This window comes from Coregonus lavaretus (genome assembly GCF_964263955.1).
Source record: "Coregonus lavaretus genome assembly, chromosome: 32".
Taxonomy (NCBI): domain Eukaryota; kingdom Metazoa; phylum Chordata; class Actinopteri; order Salmoniformes; family Salmonidae; genus Coregonus; species Coregonus lavaretus.
Window position 1 is genome coordinate 34,167,545 of NC_140019.1, and position 26,504 is coordinate 34,194,048.

Here is a 26,504-nt window from a genome sequence, read left to right on the forward strand (position 1 = left end):
GGGATCATTGTCATGCTGAAAGACCCAGCCACGTTTCATCTTCAATGCCCTTGCTGATGGAAGGAGGTTTTCACTCAAAATCTCACTATACATGGCCCCATTCATTCTTTCCTTTACACGGATCAGTCGTCCTGGTCCCTTTGCAGAAAAACAGCCCCAAAGCATGATGTTTCCACCCCCATGCTTCACAGTAGATATGGTGTTCTTTGGATGCAACTCAGCATTCTTGCGTGGAGCCCCAGATCGAGGGAGATTATCAGTGGTCTTGTATGTCTTCCATTTCCTAATAATTGCTCCCACAGTTGATTTCTTCAAACCAAGCTGCTTACCTATTGCAGATTCAGTCTTCCCAGCCTGGTGCAGGTCTACAATTTTGTTTCTGGTGTCGTTTGACAGCTTTTTGGTCTTGGCCATAGTGGAGTTTGGAGTGTGACTGTTTGAGGTTGTGGACAGGTGTCTTTTATACTGATAACAAGTTCAAACAGGTGCCATTAATACAGGTAACGAGTGGAGGACAGAGGAGCCTCTTAAAGAAGAAGTTACAGGTCTGTGAGAGCCAGAAATCTTGTTTGTTTGTAGGTGACCAAATACTTATTTTCCACCATAATTTGCAAATAAATTCATTAAAAATCCTACAATGTGATTTTCTGGAGAAAAAAAATCTCAATTTGTCTGTCATAGTTGACGTGTACCTATGATGAAAATTACAGGCCTCTCTCATCTTTTTAAGTGGGAGAACTTGCACAATTGGTGGCTGACTAAATACTTTTTTTCCCCACTGTATTTTTCTGTATGGATAGTTTAGTGAGAAGAAGGGTTTGAAGTTAATTATAAATATTTTCTAAGGATGTTATTTCACAGGTGTAAATGAGTACAAAATCCTTTGTAAAGTGCTTTGCTATGAGTCAAATAAATACCATTAACCCCAACATTGAATCTGTGTTGAGTGCTGTGCATGTAAGTTTTTGTAGACACTCAGTCATATATTATAGGCTGCTATGATTGACGCGAGTGTGTTTTTTGTTTTACGTGTGCGTGCGTGTGTGCATGCGAGTCTGACATTTGTTTGTACGGAGTGTGTGTGTTTTTCAGTAGGCCTGTTATGACTGAAAGCATACAGTAAGCGCTGTACAAAAAAAAAAAGATGTTGATTCAACATACAATTGTAAGGCAACCAGCTGCAATAGGATTGTGAGTTTTATTGCTGGTCGCTGTAAATTGAATCAGCATCTTTTGTTTTTACAGTGTAATGAAATCTGAGGTCTACTATGCTGGAAAACAAAATCCCTCTCTAGGGAAAATACAGTTCTCTTCTGTGGGAAATAGGCCACTGAACATCTCAGTTACATTACATTTTAGTAATTTAGCAGACGCTCTTATCCAGATAGACTTACAGTTAGTTCGTGCATTCATCTTAAGATACCGTAACTAGGTGGTCATAGTAAGTACATTTTTCGTCAATAAGGAAAATAAGTTATGTTGAAAGATAACAATCTGGGTTGCAACAGGAACTAAGCCTGCAGGTACCTGCAGTATGTACTCTACATCTGCAAAGCGCCTATTGACCATTTACACATTTAATAAAATACTTAATAAAATGTTTGGTAACACTTTACTACAAACCTCTATAGGCTACATCAGGGTTCTTCAATTCCGGTCCTGGAGGGCCGAAACACTTCTGTTTTTTATTTCTACCTGGTAGTTAATTGCACTCACCTGGTATGTCCCAGGTCTGAATTAGCCCCTGATTAGAAGGAGGGGATGAAAAACAGAGGTGTTTCGGCCCTCCAGGACCGGAATTGAAGAACCCTGGGCTACATAATCTCATAATGTTGTTATAACAGATTACATAATTGTTGAAGCCATTTTATGATTTATGGTCCCGTGTAGCTCAGTTCTTAGAGCATGGCGCCCAATTGTGGGTACGATTCCCACGGGGGGGACAGTCAGAAAAAAAAAAAATGTATGCAATCAGTACTGTAAGTCGCTCTGGATAAGAGACTAAAATGTTGTTTTTTAATGTAAATGTTTGACAACTGACATTATGCCGCCATGACACAAACAAAACAACTGATGTGCCATAGCTCTCAATCACTTTTTGTAAACATATTACCGGAGAGTCTGAGTCAGAAAAACACTGTAACAACTCAATGTTGTTATGTTATTGCACTGGAGGAGCTGAGGAGGAGAGCACACACTGTTTTGACTGTGAGATAAGACGAAACAGAAAAATAGGCACTTCTGTCTCTAAAACTTTATTACAAATATATTTTAAATACACTTTACAATTGGAATAGCAACAGTCAAATCAGTAACAGTGATATTTAGAACAACATAGATTTAGAACAATATAGATTTAGAACAATCTGTTATAAACGGACATGTTATAAACGGACAATAATAATACGGTAGAGAATGCACTTTACCCCACACGAGTCACAACTTGAACACTCGCCAGGCATTCCCTTCCCAGAGCCGCCGAGGTCACACCCGAATGAGCAAAGCGCAGAGGCGTCGAAGGGACTTGTTGTTAATGTAGGCTCCCGTAGTTCAGCTCGATGTGGTTATGGGTGGTGGCCTGACATAACGAAATAGCGGGAGTCTCTGGTAACATTGTTGCTTCTACTCTCACACCACGGAACATTTTTGCAGCTCCTCGAGTTTTAGGTCCTACTGTACTAAACTGAGACCTAGAGATCACGTATTTTTTGGAACCGTGGGCGTCTGTGACGGAATCAAAACAACAATGCAGAGTGGCACCAATATATCCGAGACAGCCAAGGAGTTAAGTGACGCAGTGTCTGTGTCTTTAGGTTTGAGTTCGCAGTTAAACGAGATAGTGGATAATGGACGGAGCAACACTGCATTCTCTGTAGACAGCGGCCGAAATTACGGAAACCGTTTCTCCGTCTCGGAGGAGTCATCTCTAGAGTTTGGAGCTGGCGCAAGTATGACCTCAGAGTTAACTACCCAGATGCCGAGGAAAACGATAGTAAAATCAAATTATCTCGGTCCATCGTTCGAAGTAAATCAAGACATTTGTGGACTAAATTATGTGGGGTTTTTACAGAACCTGGAGCTCGAAATGGACAGCGAATGGAACGTGACAAGGCCTACGCACGATTTGGAGATGGCCCGAGGTTTCCATAAAAACTCGGACATGTTTGTGAATCTGGATAACGGTAACGTAGTGCCCTCTCAGTATGACGAACTGTTACCTTTAAGTTCTCCATTACGTAAAGACTCCCCAAACCCGTTATTCGGTAGGGACCTTCCGGACCCATCGACCGTCAATGACCTCATCCAAAGCAGCCGTAACATCAAAACCGAACCAGGGCACGAGGGATCCTGTCCGGTGGCGGGTGGATCTTGGTTCTGTAAATATTGCGACAACGGAAATTGCATGTCTCGTGGAGCACGTAAACCCTTTCCCTGTTCCTCGGCCCCTGGGGTTAACTGTCAGGACTATGATTCTGGGATGCCACAGGAGGTTCATGTCCAAGCGCAAAGTTACCAAAGTGTGATGATGCGTGAAAGGGCTCTCCAAGTGTATCACTCCGCTATCAATAAGGAGAGTTCTGGATGGCTGGGTGCTGACTCCAGCTTGAGGTAGATATACTCTTTATAAGACATTTTATTTCAATTGTTTGTTTGTTTCACAAAATACCAAGCGGGCCAGAGGTAAATCAATGTAGCTTCTCTAACTATGTTTGTGTCATCATAACAAAACAACAGTAATATCAGTTGTTATAATCTGTCAAATTCAGTAATAGTTATGCCATCTGTTATAATGCTATCTGTTATATTGTTATGACGGTATTATGTAGAGTTAAGTGTTAGGATGCTTCCCGAATGGCACCATATTCCCTATGCGCCCTGCCATTTGAGACGCAGCCTTAGCGAATATCCATTTTAACAGCTGACCTAATTCCCTGCACCGGCTGCCACAGAGACTCACTACAATATCCCCATGCTGGAGAGGACAGACTGCAGCCGTCTTTTCCAGCATGACCGTCTAGTGACTACTACGCACCAGTGTGTCTGGCCCTGACACAACAGTTTACATCCCTAATCAGTGTTTATTGAAGGAGTATCGGAGTAATAGGCTTACAATCGGCTACCTGCTGGCCTTCAACTAACCAGCTGTAATGTATTTAGTCTCAATCCGCTCGGCCCAGTAGGACATTAGGCAACACTCACCACTTAAAGATGCACTATGCAGAACATTTCCTGGTAGCTAAAATTTTAATAGTTTGCCTAATTTCAGTTAATGTGACCAAAACAAGCAAGTATAGTGTAGAAAATCATTGTTCCATCTAAACATATGTGAAATATATTTTCCATGAGCAAAAATAATGTATTTTCTGCTGTTTGAAGCTGCAAAAACCAAACATAAGCACTGGAAGCATAGAAACAGTGCATATAGAACAGATATACTGTTTCTTAGACTTGCTTTCAATGAGAATGACAGTTGTATAACTCACATTTCTGTGTGAATTTGGTCAGATCGCCCAAAACGTTACATATTGCAGCTTTAATAATAATAATAATAATAATAATATGCCATTTAGCAGACGCTTTTATCCAAAGCGACTTACAGTCATGCGTGCATACATTTTTAAATTTTTTTTTGTGTATAAATAATAAGGGGCGCAACTTTGGTTTTAGAAGTGGGGGGGGGGGGGACGACGACGACACATTATATATATATATATATATATATATATATATATATATATATATATATATATATATATACAGTACCAGTCAAAGGTTTGGACACACCTAATCATTCAAGGGTTTTTCTTTATTTTTACAATTTTCTACATTCTAGAATAATAGTGAAGACATCAAAACTATGAAATAACACATACAGTGAGGGAAAAAAGTATTTGATGCCCTGCTGATTTTGTACGTTTGCCCACTGACAAAGAAATGATCAGTCTATAATTTTAATGGTAGGTTTATTTGAACAGTGAGAGACAGAATAACAACAAAAAAATCCAGAAAAACACATGTCAAAAATGTTATAAATTGATTTGCATTTTAATGAGGGAAATAAGTATTTGACCCCCTCTCAATCAGAAAGATGTCTGGCTCCCAGGTGTCTTTTATACAGGTAACGAGCTGAGATTAGGAGCACACTCTTAAAGGGAGTGCTCATAATCTCAGCTTGTTACCTGTATAAAAGACACCTGTCCAGAGAAGCAATCAATCAATCAGATTCCAAACTCTCCACCATGGCCAAGACCAAAGAGCTCTCCAAGGATGTCAGGGACAAGATTGTAGACCTACACAAGGCTGTAATGGGCTACAAGACCATCGCCAAGCAGCTTGGTGAGAAGGTGACAACAGTTGGTGCGATTATTCGCAAATGGAAGAAACACAAAAGCACTGTCAATCTCCCTCGGCCTGGGGCTCCATGCAAGATCTCACCTCGTGGAGTTGCAATGATCATGAGAACGGTGAGGAATCAGCCCAGAACCACACGGGAGGATCTTGTCAATGATCTCAAGGCAGCTGGGACCATAGTCACCAAGACAACAATTGGTAACACATTACGCCGTGAAGGACTGAAATCCTGCAGCGCCCGCAAGGTCCCCCTGCTCAAGAAAGCACATATACAGGCCCGTCTGAAGTTTACCAATGAACATCTGAATGATTCAGAGGAGAACTGGGTGAAAGTGTTGTGGTCAGATGAGACCAAAATGGAGCTCTTTGGCATCAACTCAACTTGCCGTGTTTGGAGGAGGAGGAATGCTGCCTATGACCCCAAGAACACCATCCCCACAGTCAAACATGGAGGTGGAAACATTATGCTTTGGGGGTGTTTTTCTGCTAAGGGGACAGGACAACTTCACTGCATCAAAGGGACGATGGACGGGGCCATGTACCGTCAAATCTTGGGTGAGAACCTCCTTCCCTCAGCCAGGGCATTGAAAATGGGTAGTGGATGGGTATTCCAGCATGACAATGACCCCAAACACACGGCCAAGGCAACAAAGGAGTGGCTCAAGAAGAAGCACATTAAGGTCCTGGAGTGGCCTACCCAGTCTCCAGACCTTAATCCCATAGAAAATCTGTGGAGGGAGCTGAAGGTTCGAGTTGCCAAACGTCAGCCTCGAAACCTTAATGACTTGGAGAAGATCTGCAAAGAGGAGTGGGACAAAATCTCTCCTGAGATGTGTGCAAACCTGGTGGCCAACTACAAGAAACGTCTGACCTCTGTGATTGCCAACAAGGGTTTTGCCACCAAGTACTAAGTCATGTTTTGCAGAGGGGTGAAATACTTATTTCCCTCATTAAAATGCAAATCAATTCATAACATTTTTGACATGCGTTTTTCTGGATTTTTGTTATTGTTATTCTGTCTCTCACTGTTCAAATAAACCTACCATTAAAATTATAGACTGATCATGTCTTTGTCAGTGGGCAAACGTACAAAATCAGCAGGGGATCAAATACTTTTTTCCCTCACTGTATAGAATAATGTAGTAACCAAAAAAGTGTTAAACATAATAAAATATATTTTATATTTGAGATATTTCAAATAGCCATCCTTTGCCTTAATGACAACATTGCACACTCTTGGCCTTCTCTCAACCAGCATCACCTGGAATGCTTGTCCAACAGTTTTGAAGGAGTTCCCACATATGCTTAGCACTAGTCGGCTGCTTTTCCTTCACTCTGCATTCTGACTCATCCCAAACCATCTCAATTGGGTTGAGGTAGGGGGATTGTGGAGGCCAGGTCATCTGATGCAGCACTCCATCACTCTCCTTCTGGATTACATAGCCCTTCAGCCTGGAGGTGTGTTGGGTCATTGTCCTGTTGAAAAACAAATGATAGTCCCACTAAGCCCAAACCAGATGGGATGGCGTATCGCTGCAGAATGCTGTGGTAGCCATGCTGGTTAAGTGTGCCTTGAATTCTAAATAAATCACAGACAGTGTCACCAGTAAAGCACCCCCACACCATAACACCTCCTCCTCCATGCTTTACAGTGGGAACTACACATGCAGAGATCATCCGTTCACCCACACCGCGTCTCACAAAGACACGCCGGTTGGATCCCAAAATCTCCAATTTGGACTCCAGACCAAAGGACACATTTCCACCGGTCTAATGTCCATTGCTCGTGTTTGTTGGCCCAAGCAGGTCTCTTCTTTTTATTGGTGTCCTTTAGCAGTGGTTTCTTTGCAGCAATTTGACCATGAAGGCCTGATTCACACAGTCCCCTCTGAACAGTTGATGTTGTGATGTGTCTGTGACTTGAACTTTCTGAGGCTGGTAACTCTAATGAACTTATCCTCTGTAGCAGAGGTAACTCTGGGTCTTCCATTCCTGTGGTGGTCCTCATGAGAGCCAGTTTCATCATTGCGCTTGATGGTTTTTGCGACTGCACTTGAAGAAACGTGTTCCGTATTGACTGACCTTCATGTCTTAAAGTAATGATGGAGTGTCATTTCTCTTTGCTTATTTGAGCTTTTCTTGCCATAATATGGACTTGGTCTTTTACCAAATTGGGATATCTTCTGTATACCCCCCCCCCCCCCTACCTTGTCACAACACAACTGATTGGCTCAAACGCATTAAGAAGGAAATAAAATCCACAAATTAACTTTTAAGAAGGCACACCTGTTAATTGAAATGCATTCCAGGTGACTACCTCATGAAGCTGGTTGAGAGAATGCCAAGAGTGTGCAAAGCTGTCATCAAGGCAAAGGGTGACTATTTGAAGAATCTCAAATACAAAATATATTTTGATTTGTTTAACACTTTTTTGTTTACTACATGATTCCATATGTGTTATTTCATAGTTTTGATGTCTTCATTTTGGATCACATTTCAATGATAAAACTGGGGGGGGGGGGGACAAAAATCAATTTCAGAATGTAAGGTTCTGTATTTGTTTTCTTAGTTCACCTTTTGTTCTTGTACGTAGCCCTGTTTCTTTGTGTTCTTGAATGTAGCCCTGTTTCTTTGTGTTCTTGAATGTAGCCCTGTCTTTCATTTTTGTTCATTGATTTCACCTGTTACTCACCTTGTTACTCACCTGGTCTCATCAGCTCCTTATTTTGTTCCTTGTGAGGTATTGTTTGTTTTGACTCTACTAAGCCTTTTTATAGCTCGTTTGTGAGAACCAGGATTAGCCTTCAGTCCTAGTTTTGTTTCACCTGCCTGTTTGCCTACCTGTGTATGACCATTGCCTGCCTGTGACCACGATTCCTGTCTTCTGCGAAGGCGAAATAAACACCTGCCGCTATCTGCGCGTGAATCTACACCTTTTTCTCCCTGAGTATTCATTACAACAGCCTTATTCTAAAATTGATTAAATAAAAAATTTTCCTCATCAATCTACACGCAATACCCCACAATGACAAAGCGAATACAGGTTTTTAGAAATTTTTGCAAATGTTTTAGATATAAAAAACAGAAATACCTTATTTACATAAGTATTCAGACCCTTTGCTATGAGACTTGAAATGGAGCTCAGGTGCATCCTGTTTCCATTGGTCATCCTTGAGATGTTTCTACAACTTGATTGGAGTCCACCTGTGGTAAATTCAATTGATTGGACATGATTTGGAAAGGCACACACCTGTCTAAATAAGCTCCCACAGTTGACAGAGCATGTCAGAGCAAAAACCAAGCCATTAGGTTGAAGGAATTGTCCGTAGCACGCCGAGACAGGATTGTGTCCAGGCACAGATCCGGGGAAGGGTACCAAAACATGTCTTCAGCATTGAAGGTCCCCAAGAACACAGTGGCCTCCATCATTCTTAAATGGAAGAAGTTTGGAACCACCAAGACACTTCCTAGAGCTGGCCGCCCGGCCAAACTGAGCAATCGGGGGAGAAGGGACTTGGTCAGGGAGGTGACCAAGAACCCGATGGTCACTCTGACAGAGCTCCAGATTTCCTCTGTGGAGATGGGAGAACCTTCCAGAAGGACAACCATCTCTGCAGCACTCCACCAATCAGGCCTTTATGGTAGACTGGCCAGACAGAAGCCACTCCTCAGTAAAAGGCAAATGACAGCCCGCTTTGGAGTTTGCCAAAAGGCATCTAAAGGACTCTCAGACCATGAGATACAAGATTATCTGGTCTGATGAAACCAAGATTGAACTCTTTGGCCTGAATGCCAAGCGTCACATCTGGAGGAAACCAGGCACCGCTCATCACCTGGCCAATACCATTCCAACGGTGAAGCATGGTTGTGGCAGCATCATACTGTGGGGATGTTTTTCAGTGGCAGGGACTGGGAGAGTAGTCAGCATCAAGGGAAAGATGAACAGAGCAAAGTACAGAGAGATCCTTGATGTAAACCTGCTCCAGAGCGCTCAGGACCCCAGACTGGGGCAAAGGTTCACCTTCCAACAGGACAACAACCCTAAGCACACAGCGAAGACAACGCAGGAGTGGCTTCGGGACAAGTCTTTGAATGTCCCAAATACAGGTGTACCAAGCTTGTAGCGTCATACCCAAGAAGACTCAAGGCTGTAATCGCTGCAAAAGGTGCTTCAACAAAGTACTGAGGAAAGGGTCTGAATACTAATGTGAATGTGATATTTCAGTTTTTCTATTTTTTATTTATACTTTTGCAAAAATGTATAAAAACCTGTTTTTGCTTTGTCATTGTGGGGTATTGTGTGTATATTGATGAGGGGAAAAAACAAATCAATCAATTTTAGAATAAGGCTATAACGTAACAAAATGTGGAAAAAGTGAAGGGGTCTGAATACTTTCCGAAGGAACTGTAGATATGCTATCCAAAGTGAAACCAACTTTGCCACGTTCGCACACCAGCTGGCTGAAGCTAATTGGCTAAATAATTTCGCTAACTCTTTCCACCTGCAAACACACGAGACACCCACATCAAACCACACCCCGAAACCAACTCAAGTTTGAATTCAGTCAGGCCACTAGCATTTCTTATTGAACCAAATCTAAAACACGGCCAAATCATGAAGTCCATTCTCCCTTTTAAATGGATAGCTGGCTAATTTAAAATGTTTGTCAGACTTGTCATACCTCAAAAGTAGTGTAAAGTCGATCTGAGCTTTTACCACATCTGGTAAACAGATTCTGCTGCTAAATGAATTAAAATGAATCTGCATGACTCAATCCCACATCAATAGGCAGGTAGGAGCAGATAGACAGGTATAGGCAGTAGTTAGGTAGGTGCGTTTCAGATGTGAGGGTGTATCTGTAAGATCTAAAAGAGTGTTAGGTATGTGTTGTGTGTTTTCAGGTGTGTGTGTACATGTATGTACATTTGTGTGTGTGTGTGTGTGTGTGTGTGTGTGGTTATGAGGTGTATCTATAAGATCTGAACGAGTGTTAGGTGTGTGTTTTGTGTTTACCGATGTGTGTGTATGTGTGTGTTTCAGATGTGAGGATATGTTGCCAGTGAGGGTGTATTTCTCAGACCGGAGGGTGTGTAAGGTATGTGGAGACGAGGCGTCAGGCTGTCACTATGGAGCTGTTACCTGTGGGAGCTGCAAGGTGTTCTTCAAGAGAGCCGCAGAGGGTGAGCCACACACCACATATACACACACACGCCACCCACACACACACACACACACACACACACACACACACACACACACACACACGCCACACACACACACACACACACACACACACACACACACACACACACACACACACACACACACACACACACACACACACACACACACACACACGCCACACACGCACGCTGTTATGATGAGTTTCTCTGGTATCAAGTAATTCAGGATGCAAGAAGATATTTAACACTTAGATGGAGAGTTCTTTCAAATATTTAATAGGTAAGGTACCGGGTTCGTCTAACAAATGGCACGTGGGTTGCCCTTTGTCATCTGAACTCCTGAACAAAGGAAATCTTTCAGTTTATATAGCCCTTCACACATTTTCTTCAACAACTTCTGGTATCCATCAGTGGGCACTCCCCACTCTGATGGTATCAGCTTGTACCCAAGTCAGTATATTCTATCTATCAATCATTCTAAGATAAACATGAGTAAGCACCCTCGACATACTGGAATCCTTGGCATTCAGACTTTGTGCCACCAAGAGTTACCTATCTAACAGATTTAACTTTGTTCCTACAACACTGTGAAAAGACATCATATCACACGCCACACACACACACACGCCACACGCACACACGCCACACACACACACACACACACACACACACACACACACACACACACACACACACACACACACACACACACACACACACACACACACACACACACACACACACACACACACACACACACACACACACACACACACACACACACACACACACACACACACATACGTTTGTCTTACTACCCTTGTGGGGACCAAATAATTGATTCCCATTCAAAATCCTATTTTCCCTAACCCTAACTCATAAACCTAACCCCTAACCCTAATTGTAACCCTAACCCTAATCCCTAACCCTAATTGTAACCCTAACCCTAAACCCCTAAACCTAAAATAGCCTTTTCCCCTGTAGGGACCAGGGAAGGGTTGTGCCCCCACTTGTCCGAATTTTCTTAGTTTTACTATCCTTGTGAGGACCAAAAACACCCTTGCACGCACACACACACATACAGGAAATGGGATACCCAATTCCCATGTACAGTTGCTTGCGAAAGTATTCACCCCCCTTGGCATTTTTCCTATTTTGTTGCCTCACAACCTGGAATTAAAATAGATTTTTTGGGGGTTTGTATAATTTGATTTACACAACATGCCTACCACTTTGAAGATGCAAAATTTTTTTTTTTGTGAAACAAACAAGAAATAAGACAAAAGAATTGAGCGTGCACAACTATTCACCACCCCCCAAAAGTCAATACTTTGTAGAGCCACCTTTTGCAGCAATTACAGCTGCAAGTCTCTTTGGGTATGTCTCTATAATCTTGGCACATCTAGCCACTGGGATTTTGCCCATTCTTCAAGGCAAAACTGCTCCAGCTCCTTCAAGTTGGATGGGTTCCGCTGGTGTACAGCAATCTTTAAGTCATACCACAGATTCTCAATTGGATTGAGGTCTGGGCTTTGACTAGGCCATTCCAAGACATTTAAATGTTTCCCCTTAAACCACTCGAGTGTTGCTTTAGCAGTATGCTTAGGGTCATTGTCCTGCTGGAAGGTGAACCTCCGTACCAGTCTCAAATCTCTGGAAGACTGAAACAGGTTTCCCTCAAGAATTTCCCTGTATTAAGCGCCATCCATCATTCCATCAATTCTGACCAGTTTCCCAGTCCCTGCCGATGGAAAACATCCCCACAGCATGATGCTGCCACCACCATGCTTCACTGTGGGGATGGTGTTCTCGGGGTGATGAGAGGTGTTGGGTTTACGCCAGACATAGCTTTTTCCTTGATGGCCAAAAAGCTAAATTTTTGTCTCATCTGACCAGAGTACCTCCTTCCATATGTTTGGGGAGTCTCCCACATGGTTTTTGGCGAACACCAAACGTGTTTGCTTATTTTTTCCTTTAAGCAATGGCTTTTTTCTGGCCACTCTTCCGTAAAGCCCAGCTCTGTGGAGTGTACGGCTTAAAGTGGTCCTATGGACAGATACTCCAATCTCCGCTGTGGAGCTTTGCAGCTCCTTCAGGGTTATCTTTGGTCTCTTTGTTGCCTCTCTGACTAATGCCCTCCTTGCCTGGTCCGTGAGTTTTGGTGGGCGGCCCTCTCTTGGCAGGTTTGTTGTGGTGCCATATTCTTTCCATTTTTTAATAATGGATTTAAAGTTTAGGAGATTTTTTTATAACCCAACCCTGATCTGTACTTCTCCAGAACTTTGTCCCTGACCTGTTTGGAGAGCTCCTTGGTCTTCATGGTGCCGCTTGCTTGGTGGTGCCCCTTGCTTAGTGGTGTTGCAGACTCTGGGGTCTTTCAGAACAGGTGTATATATACTGAGATCATGTGACACTTAGATTGCACACAGGTGGACTTTAGTTAACTAATTATGTGACTTCTGAAGGTAATTGGTTGCACCAGATCTTATTTAGGGGCTTCATAGCAAAGGGGGTGAATACATATGCACGCACCACTTTTCCGTTATTTAATTTTTAGAAACAAGTTATTTTTTTCATTTCACTTCACCAATTTGGACTATTTTGTGTATGTCCATTACATGAAATCCAAATAAAAATCAATTTAAATTACAGGTTGTAATGCAACAAAATAGGAAAAACGCCAAGGGGGATGAGTACTTTTGCAAGGCACTGTAGCAGCCTTGTTTGTTATTGTGTCCCCAGGTAAGCAGAATCAGTTGTGCGCCAGCCGTAACGACTGCACCATCGACAAGCTGAGGAGGAAGAACTGTCCTTCCTGTCGTCTCAGCAGATGCTTCCGGTCTGGAATGAGCCTCAAAGGTAACAACTTTTACCATGACATACATGACTGTTAAATGGAGAGAGGGAGAGAAAGGGATAATGAAAAGGAGGGGGAGAGGAGGGGAGCAGAGATAAAGAGGGGAGGGCAGGAAGGCTAGACACACCTGTATTTTGGTTACAGGGTCTATGAAAAAGAAGGAATCATGACTAGGTCTTTCGGTCGGTTTTAATTTACCATGTTTTTACTCCCTACCCGTTTCAGATATAACAACAGCTGGTATAAAGAAGCAGGCATAGTAAAATAGTGGGATTTTGGCCTGTTTATGAAAGGAATAGCTCTCTCTGTCTCTCTCTCTTTCTTTGACATTTTTCACTTTGATGGTAGCAAAGGGACATTTTCTAGAACTTTATAGAGACAATACTGTTGTGTAAAATTGAAAAATTATTATTTTATTGTTTAAAAGATTCTTCAAGCCCTGTCAAATTAGTTGTTGATCATAGCTAAATAGCTATTTTCAGGTCTTGCCATAGATTTTCAAGCAGATTTAAGTCAAAACTCTAACTCGGCCACTCAGGAACATTTGCTGTCTCCTTGATAAGCAACTCCAGTGTAGATTTCAAAATCAAATCAAATGTTATTTGTCACATGTGCCAAATACAACAGGTGGAGACCTTACTGTGGAATGCTTACTTACAAGCCCTTAACCAACAATGCAGTTTAAATGGAGTTAAGAAAATATTTACTAAATAAACTAAAGTAACACAATAAAATAACAATACCGAGGCTATATACAGGGGGTACCGGTACCGAGTCAATGTGCGTGGGTACAGGTTAGTCGAGGTCATTTGTACATGTAGGTAGGGGTAAAGTGACTATGCATAGATAATAAACAGTGAGTAGCAGCAGTATAAAAACAAAGGGGGGGGGGGGGGGAGGTCAATGTAAATAGTCCGGGTGGCCATTTGATTAATTGTTCAGCAGTCTTATGGCTTGGGGGTAGAAGCTGTTAAGGAGCCTTTTGGACCTAGACTTGGCACTCCGGTACCGCTTGCCGTGCGTTAGCAGAGAGAACAGTATATGACTTGGGTGGCAGTCACTTGGGTGACTGGCAATTTTTTGGGCCTTCCTCTGACACGCCTAGTATATAGGTCCTGGATAGCAGGAAGCTTGGCCCCAGTGAGGGAGAGGTTGTTGTGCTGGCACCACACTGCCAAGTCTCTGACCTCCTCCCTATAGGCTGTCTCAACGTTGTCGGTGATCAGGCCTTCCACTGTTGTGTCATCAGCAAACTTAATAATGGTGTTGGAGTCGTGCTTGGCCAGGCAGTCGTGGGTGAACAGGGAGTACAGGAGGGGACTAAGCACGCACCCCTGAGGGGCCCCCGTGTTGAGGATCAGCGTGGCAGATGTGTTGTTGCCTACCCTTACAACCTGGGGGAGGCCCGTCAGGAAGTCCAGGATCCAGTTGCAGAGGGAGGTGTTTAGTCCCAGGGTCCTTAGCTTAGTGATGAGCTTTGTGGGCACTATGGTGTTGAATACTGAGCAGTAGTCAATGAACAGCATTCTCACATAGGTGTTACTTTTGTCCATGTGGGAAAGGGCAGTGTGGAGTGCGATTGAGATTGCATCATCTGTGGATCTGTTGGGGCAGTATGCGAATTGGAGTGGGTCTAGGGTTTCCGGGATTATGGTGTTGATGTGAGCCATGACCAGCCTTTCAAAGCACTTCATGGCTTCCGACGTGAGTGCTACGGGGCGATAGTCATTTAGGCAGGTTACCTTCGCTTTCTTGGGCACAGGGACTATGGTGGTCTGCTTGAAACATGTAGGTATTACAGACTCGGTCAGGGAGATGTTGAAAATGTCAGTGAAGACACTTGCCAGTTGGTCCGCGCATGCTCTGAATACATGTCCTGGTAATCCGTCTGGCCCTGCAGCCTTGTGAATGTTGACCTGTTTAAAGCTCTTGATCGGCTACGGAGAGTGTGATCACACAGTCGTCTGGAACAGCTGGTGCTCTCATGCATGCATCAGTGTTGCTTGCCTCGAAGCGAGCATAAAAGGCATTTAGCTCGTCTGGTAGGCTCGCGTCACTGGGCAGCTCGCGGCTGGGTTTCACTTTGTAGTCCTTAATAGTTTGCAAGCGCTGCCACATCCGACGAGCATCAGAGCCGGTGTAGTAGGATTCAATCTTAGTCCTGTGTTGACGCTTTGCCTGTTTGATGGTTCGTCTGAGGGCATAGCAGATTTCTTATAAGCGTGTGTTATAGGTTATTGTCCTGCTGAAAGGTGAATTAATCTCCCAGTGTCTAGTGGAAAGCAGACTGAACCGGGTTTTCCTCTAGGATTTTGCCTGCGCTTAGCTCCATTCCATTTCTTTTTATAATGAAAAATTCCCCAGTCCTTACTGATTACAAACATACCCATAACATGATGCAGCCACCACTATGCTTGAAAATATGGAGTGTAGTACTAAGTAATGTGTTGTATTGGATTTGCCCCAAACATAACACTTCATATTCAGGACAAAAAGTGAATTGCTTTGCCACATTTTTTGCAGTATTACTTTAGTGCCTTGTTGCAAACAGGATGCATGTTTTGGAATGTTTTTATTCTGTACAGGCTTCCTTCTTTTCACTCTGTCATTTAGGTCAAGATTGTGGAGTAACTACAATGTTGCTGATCCATCCTCAGTTTTCTCCTATCACATCCATTAAACTCTGTAACCATTTTAAAGTCACCATTGGCCTCATGGTGAAATCCCTGAGCTGTTTTCTTCTTCTACGGCAACTTAGTTAGGAAGGACACCTGTATCTTTGTAGTCACTGGGTGTATTGTTACACTCTTATAAAAAAATTGTATTAAATTTCTTTACCCATCTACCAATAGGTGCCCTTCTTTGCGAGGCATTTTAAAACCTTCCTGGTCTTTGTGGTTGAATACAGATAATTGTATGTGTGGGGTACATACAGTGAGGGAAAAAAGTAGTTGATCCCCTGCTGATTTTGTACGTTTGCCCACTGACAAAGACATGATCAGTCTATAATTTTAATGGTAGGTTTATTTGAACAGTGAGAGACAGAATAAACACAAAAAAATCCTGAAAAACGCATGTTAGAAATGTTATTAATTGATTTGCATTTTAATGAGGGAAATAAGTATTTGACCCCTCTGCAAAACATTACTTAGTACTTGGTGGCAAAACCCTTGTTGGCAATCACAGAGGTCAGACGTTTCTTGTAGTTGGCCACCAGGTTTGCATACATCTCAGGAGGGATTTTGTTCCACTCCTCTTTGCAGCTCTTCTCCAAGTCATTAAGGTTTTGAGGCTGACGTTTGGCAACTCGAACCTTCAGCTCCCTCCACAGATTTTCTATGGGATTAAGGTCTGGAGACTGGCTAGGCCACTCCAGGACCTTAATGTGCTTCTTCTTGAGCCACTCCTTTGTTGCCTTGGCCGTGTGTTTTGGGTCATTGTCATGCTGGAATACCCATCCACGACCCATTTTCAATGCCCTGGCTGAGGGAAGGAGGTTCTCACCCAATATTTGACAGTACATGGCCCCGTCCATCGTCCCTTTGATGCGGTGAAGTCCCCTTAGCAGAAAAAAATACCCAAAGCATAATGTTTCCACCTCCATGTTTGACGGTGGGGATGGTGTTCTTGGGGTCATAGGCAGCATTCCTCCTCCTCCAAACACGGCTTGTTGAGTTGATGCCAAAGAGCTCGATTTTGGTCTCATCTGACCACAACACTTTCACCCAGTTCTCCTCTGAATCATTCAGATGTTAATTGGCAAACTTCAGACGGGCCTGTATATGTGCTTTCTTGAGTAGGTGGACCTTGCGGGCGCTGCAGGATTTCAGTCCTTCACGGCGTAGTGTGTTACCAATTGTTTTCTTGGTGACTATGGTCCCAGCAGCCTTGAGATCATTGACAAGATCCTCCCGTGTAGTTCTGGGCTGATTCCTGACTGTTCTCATGATCATTACAACTCCACGAGGTGAGATCTTGCATGGAGCCCCAGGCCGAGGGAGATTGACAGTTCTTTTGTGTTTCTTCCATTTGCGAATAATCGCACCAACTGTTGTCACCTTCTCACCAAGCTGCTTGGCGATGGTCTTGTAGCCCATTCCAGCCTAGTGTTGGTCTACAATCTTGTCCCTGACATCCTTGGAGAACTCTTTGGTCTTGGCCATGGTGGAGAGTTTGGAATCTGATTGATTGATTGCTTCTGTGGACAGGTGTCTTTTATACAGGTAACGAGCTGAGATTAGGAGCACTCCCTTTAAGAGTGTGCTCCTAATCTCAGCTCGTTACCTGTATTAAAGACACCTGGGAGCCAGAAATCTTTCTGATTGAGAGGGGGTGAAATACTTATTTCCCTCATTAAAATGCAAATCAATTTATAACATTTTTGACATGCATTTTTCTGGATTTTTTTGTTGTTATTGTGTCTCTCACTGTTCAAATAAACCTACCATTAAAATTATAGACTGATCATTTCTTTGTCAGTGGGCAAATGTACAAAATCAGCAGGGGATCAAATACTTTTTTCCCTCACTGTAGATGAGGATGTCATAAAAAAAATAATGTTAAACACTGTTATTGCAGACAGAGTGAGTCCATGCAACTTATGTGACTTGTTAAGCAAATGTTTACTCCTGAACTTATTTAGGCTTGCCATAACAATGGGGTTGAATATTTATTGACCCAAGACATTTCAGTTGTTATATTTTTTATCATTTGTTAAAATTTTTGAAAAACTGAATTCCACTTTGACATTATGGGGTATTGTATGTAGGCCAGTGACACAAAATCTCAATTTAATAAAGTTTGAATTCAGGCTGTAACACAACAAAATGTGAAAAAGTAAAGGGGTGTGAATACTTTCTGAAGTGTATAAAACATTTGGAACACCTGCACTTTCCATGATATACACTGACCAGGTGAATCCAGGTGAAAGCTATGATCCTTATCCCTTTTTAAGCCTTGAGACAATTGAGACTTGGATTGTGTACGTGTGCCATCCAGAGGGTGAATGGGCAAGAAAAAAGATGTATGTGCCTTTGAACAGGGTATGGTAGTAGGTGCCAGGCGCACCGGTTTGTGTCAAGAACTGCAACGCTGCTGGGATTTTCACGGTCTTGTGTATCAAGAATGGTCCACCACACAAAGGACATCCAGACAATTTCACACAACTGTGTATAGGGCTGTGGCGGTCATGATATTTTGTCAGCTGGTGACTGTCAAGCAAATAACTGCCGGTCTCACGATAATTGACCGTTAATTAACGTAAACATGTTTAGCATCTCCAGGCGTCCACGCATAGCCTACAAGCCACTGATGCAGACCTTTGGAATATCTACATTTAAAAAAGTCTAATAAATCCATTTAATATATCCTACACTATCACAATAAATCCATTATTTATTTTAAATAGGTCTAAAGAAACATGATATGAAGAAAATGTAGTCTATTTCAGAAGAACAGAATACCATACTCTGAATTGTCCTTATGTTAGGCCCTGATCTGGCTATGCCATATGGCTGTGGGCTACACTAGTTCATTTAGCAGACAAGATTTGCTTAGAATTCCGTTGCATTATTTTATATTATTTTATAGTATGAAGAATACAATTGAACAAAGCTGAATAAAATAGAAAGGATATTTTCTTCAAACGATTTCCGAGGGAGTGCGCACATGCAGCTATTCTGTGTTGAGCAGTTAACAAAGAAACAGGTCCTCCTATATGCTTAATTTAGAGATATTTATGCAACTTTAGTTGTGATACAAACGTTGGGCTATATGTTTTGATTGTTAATACATTCTAAGGCTGCATGATGCCACTAATGATTACTTGAAAAAAGTTGCATGAAGGCATGAGCTCTGATTTGTTTCTTGTGCAGGATGCACACACTTCATCAGTCTCTCATTCACAATTTGACAAGCACTTGATAATATTCTCACCAGGCCTCGAATTTCCTGGCGGCATCCCCCTTATGTGGCTGTAATGCCCCATAAAAAATACATATATTTTGCGGCCAAAGTGTCCGTTGTGCCCTTGGGCTGAATATAATCATTATAATTCCCTTCTCCCGGGAGCAGTGCTCCAAAGCACCTCTCACTCAAATGGCTCTCTCAGATATCTCAATTCTTATTAGCCAATGCCTGTCACGTGATCGGGTCCTTCTCACAGGCATTTAAGCTCCTAAGTAGGCTACAAATGAAGACAGACACATCGGGGACATAACTGCGCGCATCCCTCTTATCGAATTCCGAGGTGCATATTGAAGATGTTAGAAGAACTGTCCACATTTACTTTTCATCAGCCAACAAGATGAGTAGGCCTAACGAACAGAAAAAGCACTAGCCTATGTCAATCTACTATCCCCCATAGTACAAAAGGTGACCTATTCTATCAGTCAACTTCAATTTTTAAAAGCAATGATGCTGATGCAACAGATCAGAACGTTTAACTTAAAATGTTGATAAACTATTTCTTCACATTATAATCGCAGCAATGCGCACAGGGCAGTAGGCTATAAGCGCGAATGTTCCTAAATGCAATCAATTAGAGGGAAAACACTGTTCTCAAAAGTGACCGCAAATGCGATTATGCATGTAATGCTTTATTATAAAGGTGCATTTTTATGGTGAAAAATATCTTCCCCAAACTTGAAACTCACTCGCCGCCTATGTATGCCAGTTAGGCTCTACACCGGACGAAAAGCGGATGAATGTGCTTAATTTTAAGAAGTTATTTGGCCACATTAGTTGTGATACAAACCTTATCAAAACATATAGGCCTATGGGCTAGGCTACATGAGGTGTGCCACTATGATTTGAAAAAGTAGCAAGAAAAAGGCATGCTCTGTTTCTTGCCTTACTGCACACGCTGGGCATCATTCACAAGTGTTCATTTTACATCATTCACAAGTGATAGGCTAATATTGTCACCCATCAGACTATTCTTAATTTAATATTGTCTTTAAATAGCCTATACTAAATAATAAATGTGTGAAATTAGTTTTGAATTAGAATGGACCGTTATCTTGCACCTGTCTCGGAACAGGGGAAAAATAATACATAGCGAATGGAGGACGCTTTTCCCATGGTTAATTTACATGCCAGCCAGGTAGCTATACTCCTGTTGGACCATTATTGATACACACGGGAAACTGTTGAGCATGAAAAACCCAGCAGCGTTGCAGTTCTTGACACATTCAAACCGGTGCACCTGATACCTACTACCATAACCCATTCAAAGTCACTTCAATCTTTTGTCTTGCCCATTCAAACTCTGAATGGCACACATACACAATTCATGTCTCAATTGTCTCAAGGCTTAAAAATTATTCTTTAACCTGTCTCCATCCTGATTGAAGTGGATTTAACAGGTGACATCAATAAGTGATTATAGCTTTCACCTGAGCTGTGTTCGAATACCCATACTAACATACTGTATACTACATACTTAATGAGTATATACTACATACTATATACTATTAGTTCATTTTACTATACTGTAAATGAACGGTATCCTTTCAGTTGAGCGTACTAGCCCTTCGCCTGTCTACCGGAAGTTGATGCTGTTGCAATGCAACTTCTTGCAAGTTTGTTAGCATAACAAATGACTAGCTAGACATCTTACGACTTCATTAACAATGTCCATTAAGAACTCACAACGACTATACCACTTAGCTAAGCTAAGAATGACTTGAATAATCAAGTCAATAGGTTGCGTTCGTAAATTCACTCTGGTTATCTACTCCAATTTCAGAGCACTCTCGTCTGAGTGTGCCAGAGCGCAGAATAACTGACGAATTTATGAACACTCAACACCCGTTTAATATGGCCGGTGTCAGTAAACGTTGGCAAAAAAGCATTATTAAATTGTTGCCAGCAGCACAGTTACAGTCAACAACGCTCTGGATAACATGAAAACAGCCTAACCTGCTCTGCTAGGGTGAGTAAAATGTTCAGAGTGAGGTGTTCTCTAATTTTTGTCTGGAAGTAGCTAGCAATACCCTACTCCTCGGCCAGAGCATCCACTGTGCGCTCTGACGCTCCAAATTTAGAACGGAAAATTTGACAACGCTCTGAATTTACGAACGCCCAGAGCGCACTCCGTCACTCCAGATTGAATTCACGAACACACCCTTAGTAGCCAACTAACGTTAGGTAGTTAGCTAACATACCGGTACATACTGCTGTAATTATATGCTATGCGGTTCGTAAGGATAGCGTAGCTTACAAATTGTCAGCCAACGTAACTTATTTGAAAAGTCATTACTTTATTACATTGCTCAACATTTTCTTAACATTTGTCATAATTAATTAAAGCAATGAATATGTATCCACTCTCGTTGGACTTCGGCTGCATATTTTCCACCACTTTCTTCAAATCTGAAAATGTTGTGAAGCCACGCCCATTTTCTGATGAATTGCATTATGGGCCCTAAAAGCACGGAAATATTGTCCACGCTTGTATACTTCGTATTTTGGCGAATGTAGTACGACATCCAGGAACATTTGGCATACTAACTATACCCATAATATGACCAATAAGCACACTACATACTCAATTTATGTCACAAATAGTAAGGTTAGTGCAGTTAGTATGAGTATTCGAACACAGCTCTGGATTCACCTGGTCAGTCTATGTCATAGAAAGAACAGGTGTTCCTAATGTTTTGTACACTCAGTGTAGTTCATAATGCTTAGCCTCCTGGCTAGTGGCTACTGTGACATTCACAGTACTTTTGAGCTGCGAAGCAAGAACATGAATTGAACCCTCTCTCGGCTCGTGACAAGTGTATGTTCATATTATGTAAATTGACATTTCAGACCGATAATGCTATTCATTGAGAATAAGAAAGAACCTCTTCACACTTTACTCACACTTTACTTATGGTAAAAATACTGTCGGCTACATATATTACTCAAATGTAAACTTACGTACTTGTTATGTTTCGACTGCTACCTCCGAAGGTAGTGTACGACACTCGCCCGACAGTTGCCCCCCTGTCTCGTTGAGTCAACACTCCTACAGTATAAATGGTAATAGCGGAACAATGTTTTTGAAACAGTTGAAATGTATAGACGTTTTCCTAATATTTGAGACTTGTTTTATTTAGTTTTTAACATAAATTGAAGTAACATGCTGTTACATTCTGAAATTGTCGCAGTAGCTGCCGGCTGCACTGAGCCACATAAAACTATGGAAGCCCATCTCCACCACCAAAACATGTAAAACGTAGATCATACAAATAGGGTATGTTTTTTTTATTTGTAACCAGTGTTGCCAACTTAGCAACTTTGTCGCTATATATAGCAAGTTTTCAGACACCTCCAGCGACTTTTATTGGTAAAAGATTCTAGAGACGAATTCAGCTGCTTTTGAGGCTGCCTTTGGGGAGTTTTGACACAGAGGTTTCTATGGTTTTGATATGGTTTGATCAGGCTCTGATCAGTCCCTACACCCAAACGAGGGCATTGCGTTCATCCACCTCTGGCCTGCTGGCTCCCCTACCTCTGCGGAAGCATAGTTCCCGCTCAGCCCAGTCAAAACTGTTCGCTGCTCTGGCACCCCAATGGTGGAACAAGCTCCCTCACGACGCCAGGACAGCGGAGTCACTCACCACCTTCCGGAGACATTTGAAACCCCACCTCTTTAAGGAATACCTGGGATAGGATAAAGTAATCCTTCTACCCACCCCCTTACCCCAACCCAAACCCCAACCCCCCCAAAAAAAAACAAAAAAAAAACATTGTAAAGTGGTGATCCCACTGGCTATAAGGTGAATGCACCTATTTGTAAGTCGCTCTGGATAAGAGCGTCTGCTAAATGACGTAAATGTAATGTAAATGTTTTGATAGCATTTAGCGACTTTTCCCCACTAAATTCGGCCGAAAACGAGAGTGGGATAAGCTGTCTGTGCAACAGAAGTCACAGTAAAGGCCACACACAGGGGAGCACCAGGAGTGTGCGGCGGGAGAGGGGGTGTGCGGTGGGAGAGGGGGGCGAAAGCGTTATGTCAGGGACCGCAGGTGTGCTGCAGCAAGGCAAATTGGTGCTGTGACGTCATCACGGCAACGGCAAAACGTAATCTAGCGACAAATTAAGGGGCCAATAGTGGATTTTACTGAAAGAAAGTTGTCAACACTGTTTTTAACATTGTGTTGAGATTTCAAAGGTGGCACCACAAGTCACAGAGTGGTGGGGGGGAATTGTTTTCCTGGGGCTCAGATTTCTTCCTGATCTGGTAGTATGATAACCTGAAGACTACTACACAGAATACGCAAACGGTGCCGAAGGAGCATGTCGCAATGTCGTTTTTCGTCACGAAAGTGTGCTCAGACATTCGACGTACTCCCGTGCCACACGCAAACTGTAACGCGCTGTATCATCTCTTCCGTAGCCGTGGGGGCAGTGTTGTGTAGGCAATGAAGCTTGCTTGGTTCCTTAATCTGATCAACAGTATAGGCTATAGGCTATGCATCTAAGAAGCCTATTTTGCATTGACAAGTGAATATAATCTCAGCTACTGTTCAAACAATAAACCAAACAACATTGTAGCCTTATTAGAATCCACCCCAAATGTTATTTTGTTTAGAAGTAATAACTAGTGATTACAGGCTATTGTGAAATGGTAGAAACTGCTGTAGCCAACTAGCTAGTCATCTAGCTTCCTTCTCCGTGACCAAAACATGACGTTCTATTTTTAGCTGATATGGGAATGAGTAAGCAACATATCAAACTGGGATAATGTTTTAGGTTACACCGGCCACTATAAGAATATTTGCCTGGTATATATTTTTATTATTAATCTGATTTTGTAAAAATCCCACTCTACCCACGTGCACGCATGTAGATCAACGGAGTGGAGCTTGTAGTAACCTTAACCAACTCCGGACCCTAGTTGGAGCGTATGACATAGGAATAAATTAGCTGTAAAGAATGGACTATGATTGGACCAGATTATGAATCTAATCAGGTCATAAGGTTTTTTTTTTTATCCTGGAAAAACTCCTGGCCCTAGGGAGGATTGAAACATTAAAACACTTTACACAGACAGAGACAACATCTGCGATTGGACCAAAACTAACAGGGCTGAGCTGGCTGTATTCAGGGTAGCAGGGTGTAGGCCTTTGCATCTGTAATTACAGTATGTCATCATTATTGTGTTGATTGATTAATTCCAGTCAATCATATTGGATTAAAAAGGCCTAGGTATCCTAGCCACCCTAAGTGTGACTATAAACCAAATTTGATCACGATCACATTTTCTCAGAACACAAATAAATTGGCCAATTTTTGGCTATAAATACATAGTTTAGGCTATAAAAACATGACGTTAGTAATGAGAAGGCCAAGTGGGGTAAAGGGGGTGTTTGAGAATAAGAACATAATTCTGAAGGCATATACACAAATAAATTAGCTTCTACTACTCCTCCAAATGATGCATCAAGGGTGAATAAAACTTTATTTATGTAATGAATACTCAGGGAGAAAAAGGTGTAGATTCATGCGCAGAGCGTGGCAGGTGTTTATTACGCCTTCACAGAAGACAGGAATCGTGGTCACAGGCAGGCAATGGTCATACACAGGTAGGCAAACAGGCAGGTGAAACAAAACTAGGACTGAAGGCTAAAACTGGTTCTCACAAACGAGCTAGGAAAAGGCTTAGTAGAGTCAAAACGAACAATACCGCACAAGGAACAAAACAGAAAGAACTGAACTAAATAAGGAGCTGATGAGACCAGGTGAGTAACTAACACAGGTGAAATCAATGAACAAAAATGAAAGACAGGGCTACGTTCAAGAACACAAAGAAACAGGGCTACGTACAAGAACACAAAGAAACAGGGCTACGTTCAAGAACACAAAGAAACAGGGCTACGTTCAAGAACACAAAGTAACAGGGCTACACGTTCAAGAACACAAAGAAACAGGGCTACGTTCAAGAACACAGAGAAACAGGGCTACGTTCAAGAACACACGGTTGACTAAGAAAATAAATACAGAACCTTACAATTTAAAAACTGATTGGAGTTTTTACAGGAACTTGAACAAGTGTTATGGTAATGAGACATGTCCACAGACACTGTTTGTACGTAAAAAAATATTATAGTTTAATGTAAACTTCAACTAGTATACCATTTTTATGATTTCTATGGTCAAACTGCAGCAACATATTTTGTGTTTTATTCAAATCAGTTAGGTTTTTCTAAAGTAACATTTTATAAAAGGACTCGATAATTTAATCCGGATGTATTTCGGTAATGAAAATTTGGGGTGAAAATGTACAAAATCCAGGTGAAAATGTAAAATGTATTTAAAATAAGACACTTCGCCAAAAACTAGACATCTTAGTCCCCAGAATGATAGTTGATTTTGCAGATGCATCATGGTTTTGTAACTCAATTTGCTATAGACATGTTTAAAACTGGTTTCATGACAATCACCCACCTGAAGCTGTGGTTGTTATCAGTAGGCTACAGTTGATCAGATTGAAGCACAGACTAATTGTGCACGTTGACAAATCGAGGCATGTTTATGGGCTTCCATATGAAACAGCTTGTTGCAGTGAATTCACTTGTACCAACGTTTTCAGTAGCAATTTGCTTTTACCACATGTACTGATTTGCATGATATTGATAAAAAATGAAGATTGGTTTGTTGTAAGGTAGGCCTTCCGTACTTTTATATTCGAATGAGAGGGTTAATCGTTATTTTTTTATAGGCTAACATTACTGGGCTTTTGTCTTGAAGCAACAATGTAGGTGTAGCTTACAAACGAGAAAACCAACCTTTTAATTGTCTGCACGTACATGCTTGTGAATTTTTGAATTATTCAAGAGAGTAAAATGGTTTGGTTGCGTTATTCAAGAGTGTAAAATGTTTTAAAAGAAAAGTTTCTATCATTGTTAAATAGTTTGTGGTTACTGGCTAGTGGCTACTCTGATATTTACGGGCAATTTGAGCTGCAGACCAAGAATGTCATGTCGCCAGTCACAACGAAAGGTTAAGGCAAGGATTTAACGTGAATGGAAAAGTAAAATTCTCTTTCGCCACCCTGCTCCTCAGACTCCTTCATATCTCGTAGTGGTAATAGGGCCTTTCTCTCTGTCCTACTTTTGT

The 26,504-nt window shown here is 41.9% G+C and overlaps 1 protein-coding gene across 2 annotated transcripts in view; it reads left to right on the forward strand.

Annotated features, from left to right (window-relative positions):
* Positions 1-2,364: 2,364 nt before the first annotated feature.
* The window catches only part of LOC311107829 (progesterone receptor-like), a 34,871-nt gene continuing 10,731 nt past the window's right edge, over positions 2,365-26,504 (forward strand). The window contains exons 1-3 of one of the 2 annotated variants that reach the window (XR_014610451.1): positions 2,365-3,609; positions 10,394-10,533; positions 13,279-13,395. Coding sequence is in view for 1 of the 2 variants with exons in the window: in XM_084150393.1 (XP_084006519.1) it covers positions 2,747-3,609; positions 10,394-10,533; positions 13,279-13,395 (1,120 nt within the window). In the remaining variant the exon portion in view is untranslated. The remainder of the gene's footprint in view (positions 3,610-10,393; positions 10,534-13,278; positions 13,396-26,504) is intronic. The other variant, XM_084150393.1, reaches the window with a different exon arrangement.